The sequence below is a fragment of the Strix uralensis genome, chromosome 11 (genome assembly GCF_047716275.1).
Source record: "Strix uralensis isolate ZFMK-TIS-50842 chromosome 11, bStrUra1, whole genome shotgun sequence".
Classification (NCBI taxonomy): Eukaryota; Metazoa; Chordata; class Aves; order Strigiformes; family Strigidae; genus Strix; species Strix uralensis.
Genome location: NC_133982.1, coordinates 17,699,096 through 17,715,366, shown reverse-complemented (window position 1 = coordinate 17,715,366; position 16,271 = coordinate 17,699,096). Strand labels below are relative to the sequence as shown.

The window sequence follows — 16,271 nt, the reverse complement described above, 5'->3', positions numbered from 1 at the left end:
GGTGAGTAATCCTTTTGGATGCTGACATCAACTGCCCCAAATGCACTGATTCTCAGAAACCACCTTCCTATAAAAATGAGGCCCTTCTGAGGTGTCACAAATTAACTACTGAGAAAATAAAGCTCACTGAAGTGTTAGTAATTTTTAACTGCAGTGTCCAAAACTCAGAGACATCCACCCCACAGCAGAAGACTAACCCTGCTATTTCTTCCACAGCCCCTCTGGAAAGCTTACTACATCTTCTCATTTCCTTCTCTCTCAACAAGACTATCGTGGCTAGGGCGACTCTAGAATAAGATGGGATAATCAAACCTCTCTACCACCAGCTCAGGCCTTGATGGCATTTTTAATGGGGGTCATAAGACAGAGAAGAGCAGAAAGGTGGCAAGTTGTCCAATTCCAAGATGGAGGCCCAAATCCTCCACTGTCGTAACCCCCACTGTGGGCCTGAAGGAAAGTCTAAAGGGAGAGGAAGATGAGCCACAGCTGGTCAGGCTCTCTCCGCCACCGACAGCATGTTTTCTGGAAGCTAGCTGAGTTAGTTATGGTGTTTGGTTAGCAACTGGATGCAATGCCAATAAACGGGTTGCTTAAAAAAAAAATAATGAAGGCCTTCAGCCCAAGGAGGAAAGAGGGTGCCCCACTGCACAGAGCAGGAGCTGGCCTTTTGACGGGACAGATCTGCCTGTGTTTTGGTTACTGTTGCTGGGGGACACATCCGTTAGGCCACATCCTTATTAATCATGGAAGAAAGATGGCAAAGAATTTAAAAATGTCTCCTACAAAGAATAACCTCTGTGAGCTTCCTCCAGCAAGCCTCTTAAATGAATAAAATGCCTTTCTTAAAAGCACCTTTCCCTTGCTCAGCTTTGCAAGGAAGAAGCATGTTAATAAAAAGGAGAAGATCAGAGACCATCACAGATTGACAACACATGATCTAAAATGTCAGTACAGTTTCTGGCTGTCAATTAATAAAATGAAAATATGTGTAACACGGCCCTTTCTAAGCACATCCAGCTGCAGCCTTCCGAATGACTTTTTCAGCTGAAAGAATCAATTCAGTGAAGTTGCAGCATTAAGTGCTTGTTATCACTTCAGTTAAGTTAAACTGAAAAATTTCACCTAATCACCTTTTATTATTTTCTTCAGGAATAAGATTCAACAGATTACATCCAACTGCCCCAGAACAATTAACTCAAAATAAATAGCAATAAACTCCCCCAAGAAGACCAAGACATGGATTCTCAAGTTTCCATATATCAACTTCCAAAAAATCTAGAAGTAGGAAAATAAGATCTCAACTGGAATTTACCTGACATCAAAGGAAGAAATTCTGAAAGGATGCAAAATTAAAACTTTTTTTCTTTTAAATAACAAACTCAATAAATCATAGTTTTCATATCAGTAGTCTAATTAAGAAAAAAAAAAACAAACAAAAGAAACCCCACAGAACTGGAAGTACTAGGGATATACTGGGAAGAACAAGACATGGATCTAAACTGAACGAGTTCTGCCTTTCCACACCCACAGGTCCATGCAGCAGTGAAACATATATTTCACATAATATAGGAAAGCAAGAGCAGGTACTAGCAAATTCTGCCTTGGGAAGGTACCAATTTGTACTTAATAATACAGATGACAGAATGGATAAGGAAAAACTGTGTTACTCACTGTCCAGCACTGGTTTACTAATTGACATTAGAGACATAGATTTGGTCAGCGGAGATGAAACAGTGGAAGAACAGAAATTAAATCCTTGCGGCTGCGATGTTTGATGCATCTGTGGAACAGAAAATAACCACGCTGAGCAAATATATCAAGAACGACAGCACCATCCCAACTTCTGATCACAGTTCAGTGTTTATATTTACTGAGCTTCTCACTTTCAAACAGAGGGAAATTTAAACGATCCCAGTATAACGTAACAGGTGAGAAATGCAAGGACCACGAAAAATGTAATCAGTGTTGTACAGGTGAAATGCAACATTTTGTTTTGTCTTTTAATTGTAAGACAACTAATTATGCAACAAACAGGAAGAGACTGGCTGCTTGATTGTCTTGCAAGATATTACAAGATGGATATTGTTAACTCTCTGATGGCCACTGAAATTACTGCTGAGATTCAACTCCTCAGTATAACTAGACTGTGGTTCAACATGGTAAAAAATCTGATGCTTAGCAGTGCGTTCCCCAAAAATGCTATTCCTCAAAGCAAGAGAAGACATGAGAGTCTTGACAGAATAGCTCTACAGGCCAGATCTTGTAAGACCCATTTGCTGCCTTGATGTACAGCAGTGACTCTACAAGGTAAACAGACTGGCTGGCTAATGACTCTGGCATGAACCAGAAAATATTACGGTCAGAACTTCAAAATCAGAAATCCAGGGTATTTATAGTATTCAAGACTAGAATTGCTTCTTTAATAAAAATAAGCAGAGATTCATAATATTGTGGCCCATCTGTCCTTAATAGTTATCATAGACTTTCATTCCAGAGAGATTACTCTAAATTTTCTTAATATGAAATTAACATTTCACTTAATTGTTGCTTATAATAATGGGCCTTTTGATTCTGGTTGTGCCTATGAAAGAAAAAACCCTTTATTTTCCTCCTACAATATGAAAATAAACCCAAAAACTTTAGCAGATATATTACTACTTAGTATTTGTGTGTATTACAGGACTGCAGAAGGCAGCATAAGCATTAATTGAAGAAGCTTTACAACACCTGCAATTGATAGTATCACAGTATCCATACTGAAAAGTTAATAACTTTTCCATGATTACTCATGCAATCAGTGGAAGAAAACTGGGAAGTTTCTTGTTCTCACCCTAAGACTTCACCCATCAACCATGTTGCCCTAAAGAATCAAGTAGCAAATATAACACAGTGGAAATTCCTCCATGTTAAAGATGGAAGATTTTAGTAATATTATATATGTATATAGGGTGGAAGCCTTCACAGTGAGACTCACTTTGGAAAATTACTTCCAAAACACTGATGTAGCATTTTCTAGACATATAACAATGCTTTACCTGGTGACTGTAGTCTCTGATTTCTCCTTGCTCGAGTTCTTCAGTGAGCAAGACCAGGGATCCACACTGATTGCTGGCAAGTGGACTCCTTCTGAGATCTTTGGAGCTCAGAGAAGAAGCCTCCAAGTTTGTAGAGGGCTTCTTGGTCTCACCAGAATCTCCAGCAAGGCCTTCTAGGCTGTAACTGAAGAGAAACCATAGAGGTTAGATGCTGACAAACTCACAGGGACCAGTGTCTTTCAGCACATAGCACCTTCAAGTGTAAAACACAAGGCAGTCACTAACTGAACTGTGGAGGGAAATGCTGATGTTATTCCTCAGCACATTACTTCTCAACGACCAAGTGCAGATAGCAGTGGAGGGGTTTGTATTTTCTTCAGAACAAACAGCAGCAGCTTTGTGCCTCTAATGAGCACAGTAGTTGGTTGAACAACCATTCAAACTTCTGGGCAATAGCCTTTCCTACTGTGTTTTGGTTTTTTTCTTCTTGAGTGCTGCACAGATAAATCTAGAAACATCCCTTCTAAGGATTTTGGTATTTCCACATATTCTCTGCTAGCTTTTTATTAGGCTCTCCCTTGGAATAAAGCCATCCAAATTAAACTACCCTGTATAGCACTGTGCTGCCTGTCCTGGATCAATATCCTCCCCAGCAGCCACAAAATCAGCTCTAGGCTGCCTGTAATGTTCCTCTCTGCAGACACATCCTCTGAATCTATTTAGCACTTGCCACTGCACAAAGCTTTGGCACTGATAATGTCCTCCTTCCTGCCCAAGCTGGTTTCTTTTGCTCCTTTTCACGTTTTGTTTTGGTTTTTTTTTAAAAATTCAATAAATGTTGTCTCCATCAGCCAACCAATCCTATTTTATCAGTTGCTGAGGAAGCTAGGTCTTGTCCAATGGAGCCAATCACTCAAAGCTAAATAAAATACCAAACTTTTGCTTGCAGAATTGGTAGTAATAAAAGGTTTGGCCAACCTCTGTAAAGACAGCTGCTGATAGACAAGTGACCTCTACAGAAGGACCCTAATACACTCTCTTCCCACCTACACAAAACACTCCCTTTTTCACATGGACTATTTCCATCTGATATACCTTGGCCTTAATATTCTGCTTCTGACCCTCCTGCTCCTCATGCCCAAGCATCGACAAACCCATTGCATTGCCAGTTTGGGTTAATGTGCAAGCTTCACAGATACACCAGTACCTCCCAGTACAGTAGCACAACTCCATGCCTAACACTTGATTTGATGCACACAAAGTCCTGCTAGTTTGAAGCAAGGCCTGCTCTGGATATATATCCCAACCTGAGTTAATCATGACATCCAAGCGGCCAACAAGCTGACCTATAAGCAAACGAAAGCGAAAACACACTACAGACTGTACAGATTATTTAAACAACCAGAGGAGCTTTAAATTCAGGTAGACTTGCATAGTAGTGATTAATGTTCTGCATTCCTTTAGAAGCATTAAGTGGCTGATAAATATGCATCTTCAAAGAAAAAATGGCAATAAACCTTGAATAAGAAGATTAAGTAAATGTTTTAAGGCTTTCTTCCATGGTAATTAATGAGAAAGAAGACTGGTTGAGGCATTTACAATTTAATCTGCTTTAGGAAGATTTTGACTCAACAATGTGTTTCAATAGCAGGCATTACAAAATTTATTCTAAAACACCTGCAGAGAGAAATCAGTCCCATTTCTACTGGCAGAAGAATATTTTTTTCTTCCATACCAAGGTGGTAACAACGATGCTACATTCATAATAGAGAAAAAAAAAAAATCATGTAGTTTGTTGTGACACAAACAGCTCAAAACTGCAAATATTAGCCCATAAAATAGTTATAGACCAATAGTACCCACTGATAATTTATTGGTCAGGGTATATAGACCAAATGTAATTAAATTTGTATCTGGAAGGACAGATTAACTTCTTTCTCAATATCTAGTCTTCAGAAAAAGAGTTTAATAGCTGTACCCACAACCAGCAAGAACTGCCAGAGGAAAGCTATAAAGCTATAAAATCTGGGAGACAGATACTTCCAGGCAGGTAAGGATCTGATCTGCAAGCATCAATCTCAACTCTGGGACTTTCTAAAGAAGATGCAAACTTTAAGTGCCTGGGAAATTTTCATCCATGGCTATTAGATGGGTTTTTCATATAAAGTTTTACACGATTAGTCTCTTTGAAGAAAAAAATAGATCTTTCAATTTACAGAGAACAAGTCTGTTATGAACTTAAATCCTCATGAGATCCGTCCAGAACAAAGCGGCGATGAATCACCTTAACTCTTGATTCTTTGGATGTCACAATTACTGTTATGATCACTGCTGCAGAAAAAAAACACGCCTTAAAATCACAGAACAGAACAGCTTAAACCAACAGTGCAGCTTCTTTAATACTCGAGGCCAATGAAGAGCAGCCACCACCATCACCTGCACCCCAATTCAGAAGACCCATTCCCAAGATTAATTGCTGAAAAAGCAGACGAAGCAAACAAACACGTGCACGCTTCAGCCAGAGCAGCAGCGGAAAAGGCGACGCACAGAAAGCTCACAACAGGGTGTTGCAGTGCTCCTTTGCTGCTGCTACACATTTATTTATACCATACCTTCTACAAGTAAAGTCAGGACCCATGGCAATGAACTGTACGCCAGAGGGACACCAGCTCAAACTAGGAACATCAAAAGAGGCAAAGAAAGGAAAAGGGCTGTGATTATTGGATTGTTATGGAACGGGAATGTTAAAAGACTCACTCTTGCATATTTTAAACAAAAAACCCCAACAAACTCAGAAATAATGCAGTAGCTACTATATATTTCTGGCTGCCAGAACACACCAGAGTGCCCCAAGTGACCGAGGCTACCACCAAACAGGTAGCAGGACAGCCCATGCTTCCCCCAAACCGATCCCAACGGCAAGTATACAACGTACTGGAGAAACTGCTCCTTGTGGGGAGAGAAGTTTTTGGGGAAAACAAGGCTGAAACATACCAAAGCCAATTTTGCATAAGTAATTGCACACAGCCCTTGTGTTAGTAATGATTAGTATTTTTCTTGTACCTCTCACCTCCAAATCAGAAGAAGAATCCCTTACAGACACTTAATCATTTAAGTTCCCTCTCTACAAGTATTAATAACCTCAGACTACACTTGAGAAAAATAAGGAGAGTGCTACATTCTTAAATGCTGCACAGCAAATCAGTGAAAGAGGCTGCAAGAAAAAACCAGGCTCATCTTACTATTAACTTGGGATTAAATCAAGTGTCCTTCAAATAGTACCTTGACTAGAAAACCTTTCAGCTCCCATACCCCAAAAGAGTCCCAAGTTGCACCATGAAAGACCTAAGAAATGCAAATACAGAATGCAAATATTTTGGTTGTTATTTTAAATACCGCTTTTGTTATTTTTTCTCTGTCAGCTCATGGCCCAACTGCAAGCTTTGCAGACACAGAGAAATCAATCTTCTTGTCAGCTATGACATATAAAGGATCCTTAAATCCTGAAAAAGCTGTCCAGGAAACATACGTCATCTGAAGGGAATTCTGCATCAGCACAGATCTGCCAGAGCAGCACTGCACAAGTCCTGCTCCCAGGCCCTGGCCTGCAATCCACGCAAGGAGGACACAGCCAGAGCACGCTTTGCTCCAGGCCAGGAGCCTACAAAAAGGGCAAAACAAGTCTAAGTATCCCTGGGCCAGGATTTGCGAGTGCCAGAAGCCGCAGAGGGCAGAGAGGAAGGTTTAAAGCCACTGACTGCATCACCTCACGTCAAGTCCTCATATAGTTTCCACACACAGTACAACACTGGAAACATTCAGGGAGGGTTTGATGGTTGGTGTTCAATGGTGGAGTACAGATAATTGCTACCTGTTTTCTTCAGGATGTTAACTGGGTAAGGATACACGTGAAGTACCTGTGCTTTGTACCGCAAAGCTCCAGGTGTGCTTCACCAGCAGCTCTCAGCACAGTACCATAAGCATTCTTCATGAACACGTACCTTCCCATAACATGCCAATACCTCCAAGTACTTCATTGTCATCATCCAACTAAACCACGATGGCAGATATAAGTATTAGTGAGGGACAAGGGAACAAAATACTTGCTTGAGATCATAAAAGAACCAAGTCCTGGCCACAGCAAACCTACCTCCATCATAGATCTCAGTCTGCACTACCAGGCTTAGGTTCAGCCTCCCAGCAGGTCAACAAAACCTGCCTGGCAGAAACTAGATGGAGGCTGAAAAAGTACCTCAAGGAAAGGTATCATACATGCTTCCCCTCTCCCTGCTTTCCAAGCTATTGCTGGTGGCCCCAAGACTACTGGGCTTGGTGGATGCTTGGAGCTATGCTTATGTCGACTTGTTTGCAAAAGACAGTCATTTTTGTGTGGTCACTTTTCAATTGCAGGATAGAGGATCTTCCTCATTAAAGAAATGATGCAACATTTACACTTGATAGTGCACTGTAAAAGTTGTCTCTATTCCTGACCATTGCCATGTTACAGTGACAATCCCAAATGCTAAAATTGCAGGGAAGGGAAGCAGAAGAGTAGATAGGGGTAGAGAGGAGAGGTGGCTGCATATATGTAGGAGGAAGTCTGGAAGTGGTGGAAGGTCTCAGAGAAGGAAAAAGACCTCTTGGCAAGGGCTGTGGAAAGCAGTCTTACAGAATTACAATCCTGCTGGGGAGCCACCCACAATCTGTTGGCAACACCCTAAAAACCAAACAAGATCAATGCAAAGCATGCAAAACCCCTTTACAGAGACAACTTGGGGAGGGGGTATGAGCTATTATATACATGAGCCTTGTGGGAGAGCATAAATTGTTAGAATTAGTTTCAGGCTGTTGCTCTCCAGCTGGGGTTAGAGGGGATGATACAGAAATGGTTGGGAGGCCAGAAAAAAAAATAAGAGAGAATGGTTATGAAAGAATTACCACACATTTCAGATATGGCTAAGTATTTTAGGTCGCCTATTCAAGACTTTTTCTTTATCCTACATGTAAACTCAGTGTTTCAGGATATTATAACTCCAAATGCTAACACAGCTCCTATAGAGGAGCCTTAACAGGCAACTGGTAAAAAGATGTTAATTTGCATGAGCTGAGAAGACGAGCACTGCACTTCTCCCTTCAGAGTACAGAGCGATGCAAAGAGTGGCTTCATAGAAGTAAAAAAGCATGTTCTTTCTTGTCCCTTTATTAAAAAATTATTTTTTAAGAGCCCTCTCCTGAACTGTATAGCACTGCTCATATGGCTTCATTTATGTTGATGCATGGTAAGGCACGGTGATTTTTTTGGTAATAACATCATGGTAATATTTTTTACATGTGTGGAAATATGGTAGTTTGTACACAGACACATAACTCCATTGAGATCAAGGGAAACAAAATCCTGAGTTAACCTGCCACAGGAGGAAAGGTAGCAGGCTGTGGGAGATGAGATGAGGTTGAACCACTGAAGGGGAGAGATTAAACTTCTCTTTTTTTTTTTTTAGTCTAAAAATGTGTAAGTGTGGACAGTCCACATGTCTGCTGTGTCAAAAATTAAGTGTCCTATTTTATATGTTAATAGACAACAGAAATGTTGCATGGGTGAAAATGCGTATCTGCATGATGGATGAGGAACGGAAAGTTTGCTACACAGAAGAAAAAACACACATGGAAGTAAGGATTTTCTATTTTTTAGGAAGATAGTTATAAAAAACAGCAAAAGAGCAAAAGTAAAGCCATTTAATTCAACCAGCTGTAGATCTGCAGGGCATTCTCCAACTCTGAGATCGTGCCTGATGCATCCCCTCCCCAGGTGCCCCTCCTGTAAGACTTGGCAGGAGTTTCTGACGTGCTTTAAATCCAAATGACGCACATGCTTGCAGGTAAACAATCATTTTAACACAATTCCAAATCTTACACATGGCAAAGGCCAACAAAATGATATCCGAGATTTCTCAAAGTTATTAACATATCGTCCTGGAGAAAACGGCTTGTGCATGTGCTCTGTGGGTCAGAAAAACAGCCCTGGGTCAGACTGGAGAGGGAAAGCAGCCAAGTGGGATGCACAGCTCTAACGCCAATGCTTCGAGAGGTTTACTAACACGACAGTATGGAGTTAGTAGACATTCAAACGCAAAACAGTTAGTCACATTAGTTGGCTTTGTACCTTCTCCTATGAATGGGAGGCTTCTTTATACTATCCCCCAGAACTCGCATTGAACTGAAAATGAATCATGGAGAGTGGTCAGCAGTGTGAATGGAAAAAAAATGAACAAATGGCAGCTGAAGGAATAATATCCCAACACATGAACAACAGAGGGAATGGACGTACAGGGAAAACACAAAATTAAATACTAAAGGAGGTAATGAGTCTCTCTCTTCCTCCTCTCTCTTTTAAAAATAATTTTGGTTTCTGGTTGGGGTTTTTTTTGTACAAAAAGAAGGTTTCACAGGTATTGACCACACTGCAACTTAGCTGCTGCAAAGTCAGGTCAGTTTAAAGTTTAGATAAGGACAAACTATTTGACAGAAGCTGTTAGCAACCATGATTAACACCAGCTCCAGTTTTGCAGTGAAAACGTCGGCATTTCTTTCCTCAGACCCAAACGTTAAAAACACTGCATCATTGTTGAAAGACAGGCATTCCAACTCTGCTATGAATGTCAGGAATTAACTGAAGGATGAACATCCTTTTGTGGCAGCCTTGTTAGTTTTCTTTGTATTTTTAATAGCAAAATGTAGACATGAGGATTATCTATGAAGTGCATTTGAGGAGAGAGGGGAAGCAGAGGGGAACTGAGCACGTTTTCACGTTGTATTTAAGACGATTACATTTGCTCTGATCTTTTCTGTGAACAAACTTTTATGCTTGTTCCTCTTAAACAGAAAACAGGTAACACTGGAAAAGACCAAAAAGACTGATTTTTTCCCCATAGGCTCTTTGTATCCTGTATCAGCAGCTCTAAGCTTGACTTAGCTACCTTTACCATCAGGGGAAAGACTGGTTTTGGTACGGATGGGGGCTGGACTAGGCTGTGAGTCCTTTGCTGGGAGAGGAGGCACCTCTTACAGCTCGGCTGACCGTGCAGCCTGCCACCCCAGTCCTCTTCCCAGCTGCACAGTCCAGTTCTAATCCTTGGGTTGGTTTTGATGGCAATTACACTTTATTTAGTTCATCTTCTGCTCATTTAGTGACTGCAACCTGCTCACTTATGGACCAAAGAAGTGCCACGGGTGCCTAGAGGAGGAGGAGAGGGAGCACGGACAAGGGGTGGCAGGTGGTGGGAGCAGCACAGGTCCTGCCTGTCAGCAGGACAAACCTCAGCCAAGGCTTATGCTCTGCGTTACTTCACTTCAAAGGTTTGCAAAAGTCCATTTATAATAAGGGCTTTTCCCCTTTAAATGGAAAACTATCTTCTGCATGTGATATAAATGAACAAGCAAACACCCTGAATTTAACTGATTTGTATGAAAGTCACTTGTTTGGGCTTAATTTCCTCAGTATTTGTTGTTGCTCACTAAGCAACCAGAATCTCAACATCACAACAGCCATGTATGAAAAGAACAAAGAAAAGAAAAAAAACCTCAAATAATCCAAATTCCTCTGTAACAGAAACATAAAACCAAACAGGAACCAAATCAGCAGCAGAGACCCACCCAGCTTTTCTTTTTTCATTAACCTATGTGACAGCTATGCTTATGTAGCAGCAGCTGTATCTAACAACATATGAGAATAATTATTGTTCCTTTAACTCAAATTTTCTTACATTTACAATGCATGTATTTTCCCATATCAGAAACAGCCTCCAAAGTCTGACGCAGGAGAATTTAACCCCATCTGTTAAGTGTTAGCAGTAATTGCTAGCTATGCAGTTTATTACCCTCAGAAATCCTTACATAACAGGTCCTACACTTAAAAATAAATCTCTCCAAATGAGTTTATGAGCTTATGGACTCATTCTGTCATAAATCTGCATGTATACCTTATGGTGATTCTTTTGTAGCTTTAAAAAGATAGGTATTACTTACTTTATTTAAATATTACCAGGGGACCAGGAATGAAACCAAAAAAAGGTGGCAGTGGTAAACAACAATAATAATAAAAAGTCTTTCATCCTATGTTACTTAGAGGATCCTGCATCTTCTTCAACATCAGCTTTAAAATCTCCAGAGTCTATGGTATTCCTTTGGTGATGCTCACAGCTCCTACCGTGTAAAGAATGTATACATTTCTGATGGGAGGCTGCTGCCTCTCACTGGATTATCCAAATGGGTCAAGCAACAATTTACCAGGAACCCGTTGTGAGTGGCCAGTTTTAATTTAATAGCATCACCAAATGCAATGGCTCTGTCTATCTTAAAAGCAGACCTGTGGCCATGAAGGTAGCAGCAGCAGCCTGGAGAGCAGCACGGCACTGCACGCCTGGGCTCGCAGCCTCTGTAAGCTGCAGGTCTACACAGGACAGGAGGATACAGCACCCTGACCCTGCTAAATCAGCTGGCCATTCCTGCTCTGAAAGCACTAAAATGCATTGAAAACACTGGCCAAACTTCCACTGGTTTCAGAACACGCAGGGTTTGACCCCAAGCATCCAGCAGCCTGGATGCTGAATGGTGCAGAGCATGGCAGGGAACCTTACACCAACCACTTCATTGGTGTGCATCTTTCTTTACTTCCTCTTTTTCCCCACTGAGATGAGGGGGCTGAACACCATTTCTTCCCACAGTCACTTGGCACCAGCACCTACGCACTCACGTGGCTGTTACACCTCTCCCTCTTCTATCATCTGAAAGAACAAATGGGAAAACTTCCCTTTTCAATCTTCCTGGGCACCACCAGGGACACCGGTGATGAGTTATGTGGGATTTACTGTCCATGAGAGACTGAGGTGGAACCATTTCTGTGAATTGGGGACTACCCATCTTAACACTGTGAGGAGCCTCCACACCATTTTTTAAAACCCTGGTGCCCATGCTATCTCTTAATACAATCAGAGCAATAATGGTCGTGTTTATTTTGTGGTCAATGAGATTTAACACTCCAATAATTCCTTTAACAAAGCCCTTCGTACAGAAAGGGGTGGTGATAGTTCAAATGGAAGACCTGTCCCAGGGTAATTCCATTTCCTCTGAAAAGCTCAAGCGTACTGTAGGTATTAAGTACTTTAATCCTGAAAGTTAATTTAAAAACCAAACAAACATACGTTAGGAGACTTTCTTCACCCCTTTGAGTGAAAAACAAATAATCAGAAGTGACATCCTCAGTGTTCTGTTTTTTCATGCTGAGTCTAAAGCTTAGATAAATACGCATGAGTGGGTGCAAAGTAAATCAAAGCAGCTCTTCACTCACCTCCTCTGATTTATTTCTGCTTCATTGGTGGCGTTCTTCCCTGGCCCCCAGCTGTGTCGACGGAAAGGTGACAGTGGCCGCATGGAGTTTCGCAAGACAGATGAATGAGTGGGCACATCCGTGATACTGTCCAGCTCCTCTTCCTTCTCTCCTCCCTCTGTAGCCACCATGTTGGTGCAGCTGCCATCCAGGCTGTGCCTGTCCTTGGGCTGGATGAAGTTCACCGTTGGTGGGAAGGGAAGGGATGTGTCGCTGCCCAGGGATGAGTTCCTCTCCAGGGACATGGTGTCATCTGCAGAGGAACTGGAGCTGGTAACATCGCATGCAGACTGCTCCTCTTCAGGCTGCTGTGGATAAGAAAAATTAAAAATATATTAAAGTAGAATCATAGACTGGTTTGGGTTGGAAAGGACCTTTAAAGATGCAACCCCCCTGCCATGGGCAGGGACATTGTTCACTAGATCAGGTTGCTCAAAGCCCCGTCCAACCTGACCTTGAACACTTCCAATGAAGTGAATAGCTTTAACATTTTAAATAAATGAAAATATTTTATATTTCACATGAGCTGAGAGATTTCCTAGTTGACACCATAAGGCAAATAAACCATTGCAGAAGCGAGGCTTTTTGCTCTGCCTTCAACAGAGGTTGAAATGCTCTTACGAGCAACTCTTCCACTCCGCAGGTCCCTGGTTGCTGTAACCCTGGGCTCCTAGCTCAAGTCCTCTGCCTACCTTCCTCTCTCCAACTCCACATTTCATCCTGCACAGCAACTCCTGCTTCTCTCACCATTTCTGGATAATCCTGTTATTGGTCAAGGTGCCATAAAACCACCAAAGGTTTCTGGAGAGCAATTCATGCAGAACTGGGTCATCACAACTCCTGATGACAAAACTCCAGCCTCTCCTGTGGGACCTGGGATGGGTTTGTAGCTGTCAGCCATGAGAGCTCAAGGGCAACATACTGTTCCACTGCATCATGCAGCACAAAAGGGACAATTATTCAGTAGTAGAAAACAGAAAAAAAAAAAACTTAAATCCCCATCCCCCACTACTTTCCGTTAAGCAGAAAGTTAATGTCAGGGTTTGCAGCATTTTTCAAATCCAACTGTAATTGAAAAATATTGTTCCACAGGATCAGCTGCCCTGTATTACAGGTCTCAAGTCATACTGCAATTTTTTTGGTTTAGTTTGCTCCAAAAGCAACGAGTGGAAGCCAAACTGGTTCTCTTTGGCCAAAGGCCACATGCTGACCATACAGCCTGAGAAGAGCCTGTGTGTATTCTGTGTTCCCCGTGGCTAGCGTAAAAAAACACAAGCATCTCTCTGACATCACCTTCAGTCTGAAATGGTGTTTGCCCCGAAGGACTGACATGGGAAGTTTCAATTTATTCTCCTGCAGAGCCCTGTGCTGTATCATTTAAAATAATAATAGGCAGAATGATCTGTCAGACCATATATAATAGGCTATTCAGCAAAGCCACAGCGGTTAATTGTCTTCAAATAGCAGGCTTGGTGGGTCTCAGCAGAAGCTGAGAGCTCAAGGAGCTGCAGGCTGTCAGCTCTCATTTGACAGAAAACAACGGGCTACAAACTCCCGTTCTCAGAAGGGAGAGATGGGCATCAAAACCCATGCAGGGCAGGATGAACGGGAGTGGTGCTGCCCCACGGCAGTCCTCACCTCGGATCCCACCGCCCTGACTTCATTCAAGCCCAGCAGTCTTAAATGCTCCAGACACTTTTGCTTTTCTGTGCTTTTTTTGATGGGCACACATTGTAAGTTAAAAGCTTTTTGTTAAACTGAATAAAAAGAAACTGAGATGTTCAAAAAGTATTCTAATCAAATATTTCACTATTTAGAGGGAAGCCCTGCTTCAAGGTTTGCTATTTTTTATTCTTATTTCAGTTTAACAGGTACACAATAATGATCCTAAGGTGGTTTAAATAAATGCTGTCACACTATTTCCCCTCCCCATCCATCAAAGAAAAAAGAGAAAGACACAGCACAACACCAAAGCACAATATACCTTTTAAACACAAAATAGTAAAAACCACATTAAAAACATATCCCTCCAAAAGCATTCATTTTATGGTAAGGAATGTCAAATATTAATGGTGAATTTGTGTAAATACATTAATAGTAAATTTATACTGTAAAGTATTGGATTTGACACATATTTAAATAAGAAGTGTAAGTTAAAACAAGAGAAAACTGAAATGGATGCCCTGTAAAGTTTCTGATGACGTTTGGCGTTATTCAATATAATCTGATATTTGTGTGAGTCATGATGAGACCTTACTGCACTGCTGAAATCCAGACAAACTAAGCAGTCATTATGTGGATAATATTCCTTCAGTAGAGGAAACAGTCTGCTTCATTTTTCTGAGACACAGGAAAATACTGTTAGACATTAGGGCAGCACAGCAGGAGGAGAGAGCACTACCCGCCAGCTGTACAGTGGAAGGATGGGACAGTTTGGAAACATCAAATTTGGATGCAAATCTAGCAACAATAGTGCAGAACATCAAATTAGATAGGGAGGAATTAGCGTAAAAAGAGAAATTTTTATTTCCCAGATGAGAGTACTGCTCCAGTTTAAAATGCAGAACAAACCCCACTTCCCTAGCAGGGAAGATTTAAGGTTTCTATCGTAAAGTGTAGTTTGAAGAGATATTTGAAAAATGTGAAACATATTTGGTCCATTTTAACTTTTACCTTGAGCATCAGAGACTGAGTACAGAACGCAATAAACAATTCCCTTGAATTTGTGGCTCATGCTTATTCCTCTAAAGATATTCTTCATTTAAATGATTTTTTTTTTTTTTTTTTTTTTTGGAAATAAAGTAAAATAGTTAATATGAAAGACAAGGACTCTGTCTGCAAAATGCCAAATGTGGCTGACACATCTAAGGAAGATCTATATTGTAGCCACCTCTGCAAAAAATTAGCTATCTGGCCAAGTGCCAGTAAATATGCATTGCTCTTTAATCCTATTTCAGTAAGAAAATACCCTGTTTTCAGAACATAAATGGTTCTTTAATGTGTTATTTTCCTACAGGAAAAATGAAACATTAAAGAAATACTAATTTTCTTCAAGTTAGGCTTGCTGCATTGAACCTCAATGAATTCAAGCCTTAACTGTGACCATAGAACTCATGGCTGAAAAGAGCCTTTACAGACGTGCACCAGCAGGCATTTTCTTTGCTCTCAGAAACAGTACTTGGTGAGAAGTTAGTATGAAAAAATGAGATAAGGCACAAAAAGTGAGTTTTCTGAGAAAGAACGTATGTACTTCTTCATGAACACAGATAAATCACTAGGATGGTGGAGGTATAAGATAACTTCCTCAACTAAATCCCTCCCTTTGTAGGAGGTCTTGATAAGTGGAATTAAAATGTTCTTTCAATCATTTTTGTGATGACAACATGCAAAGTGCTGAGACACAAGCTTACTCTGTCCCCTGATCTTCCATGAGACAAAGACATTAAAGGTGTTACAGGATTTAAAAAAGAAGATGAAAAATATTAAATCCTGGCATCCTGAAGTTTATTTGACATACCTTTACACTAAAGGAGTCAACATCTTTGGTTAGCTTGATATATAATCTAGCAGAGTAATTTTTTATTTGGATTTGCCTATGGCTCCAGGTTTCCTAAAATTAACCTCAACAATGGCCGCCCTATTAACTATTTATAATTTTTATGACTTGGAGTGGAGGAGTCTTCCCCTGCTGAAAGCCTCTCTCTTTGAACTTTTATTCTTTGGGTTTGTTTTTTTTGCATGGTTGTTGGATTTATTTTTTTAAGAGAAACAATAACTCTGAAAAAATAAATGCAAAATATTGATGTGTTTGTGTATTTCCTTAAGCAAACCAAAACAAAGGCAGAAATTGAACA

At 40.8% G+C, this 16,271-nt stretch overlaps 1 protein-coding gene across 6 annotated transcripts in view; it reads right to left on the bottom strand.

Annotated features, from left to right (window-relative positions):
- Nucleotides 1-16,271, bottom strand: part of AKAP13 (A-kinase anchoring protein 13) — a 224,487-nt gene that overhangs the window by 42,414 nt on the left and 165,802 nt on the right. For 4 of the 6 annotated variants that reach the window (XM_074881090.1, XM_074881091.1, XM_074881092.1 and 1 more), the window contains exons 13-17: nt 12,379-12,725; nt 9,196-9,249; nt 5,648-5,710; nt 3,036-3,219; nt 1,672-1,780 (exon numbers count right to left, since the gene is read on the bottom strand). In XM_074881090.1, the coding sequence (XP_074737191.1) occupies nt 1,672-1,780; nt 3,036-3,219; nt 5,648-5,710; nt 9,196-9,249; nt 12,379-12,725 (757 nt within the window). The remainder of the gene's footprint in view (nt 1-1,671; nt 1,781-3,035; nt 3,220-5,647; nt 5,711-9,195; nt 9,250-12,378; nt 12,726-16,271) is intronic. The other 2 variants (XM_074881093.1, XM_074881094.1) reach the window with 2 other exon arrangements.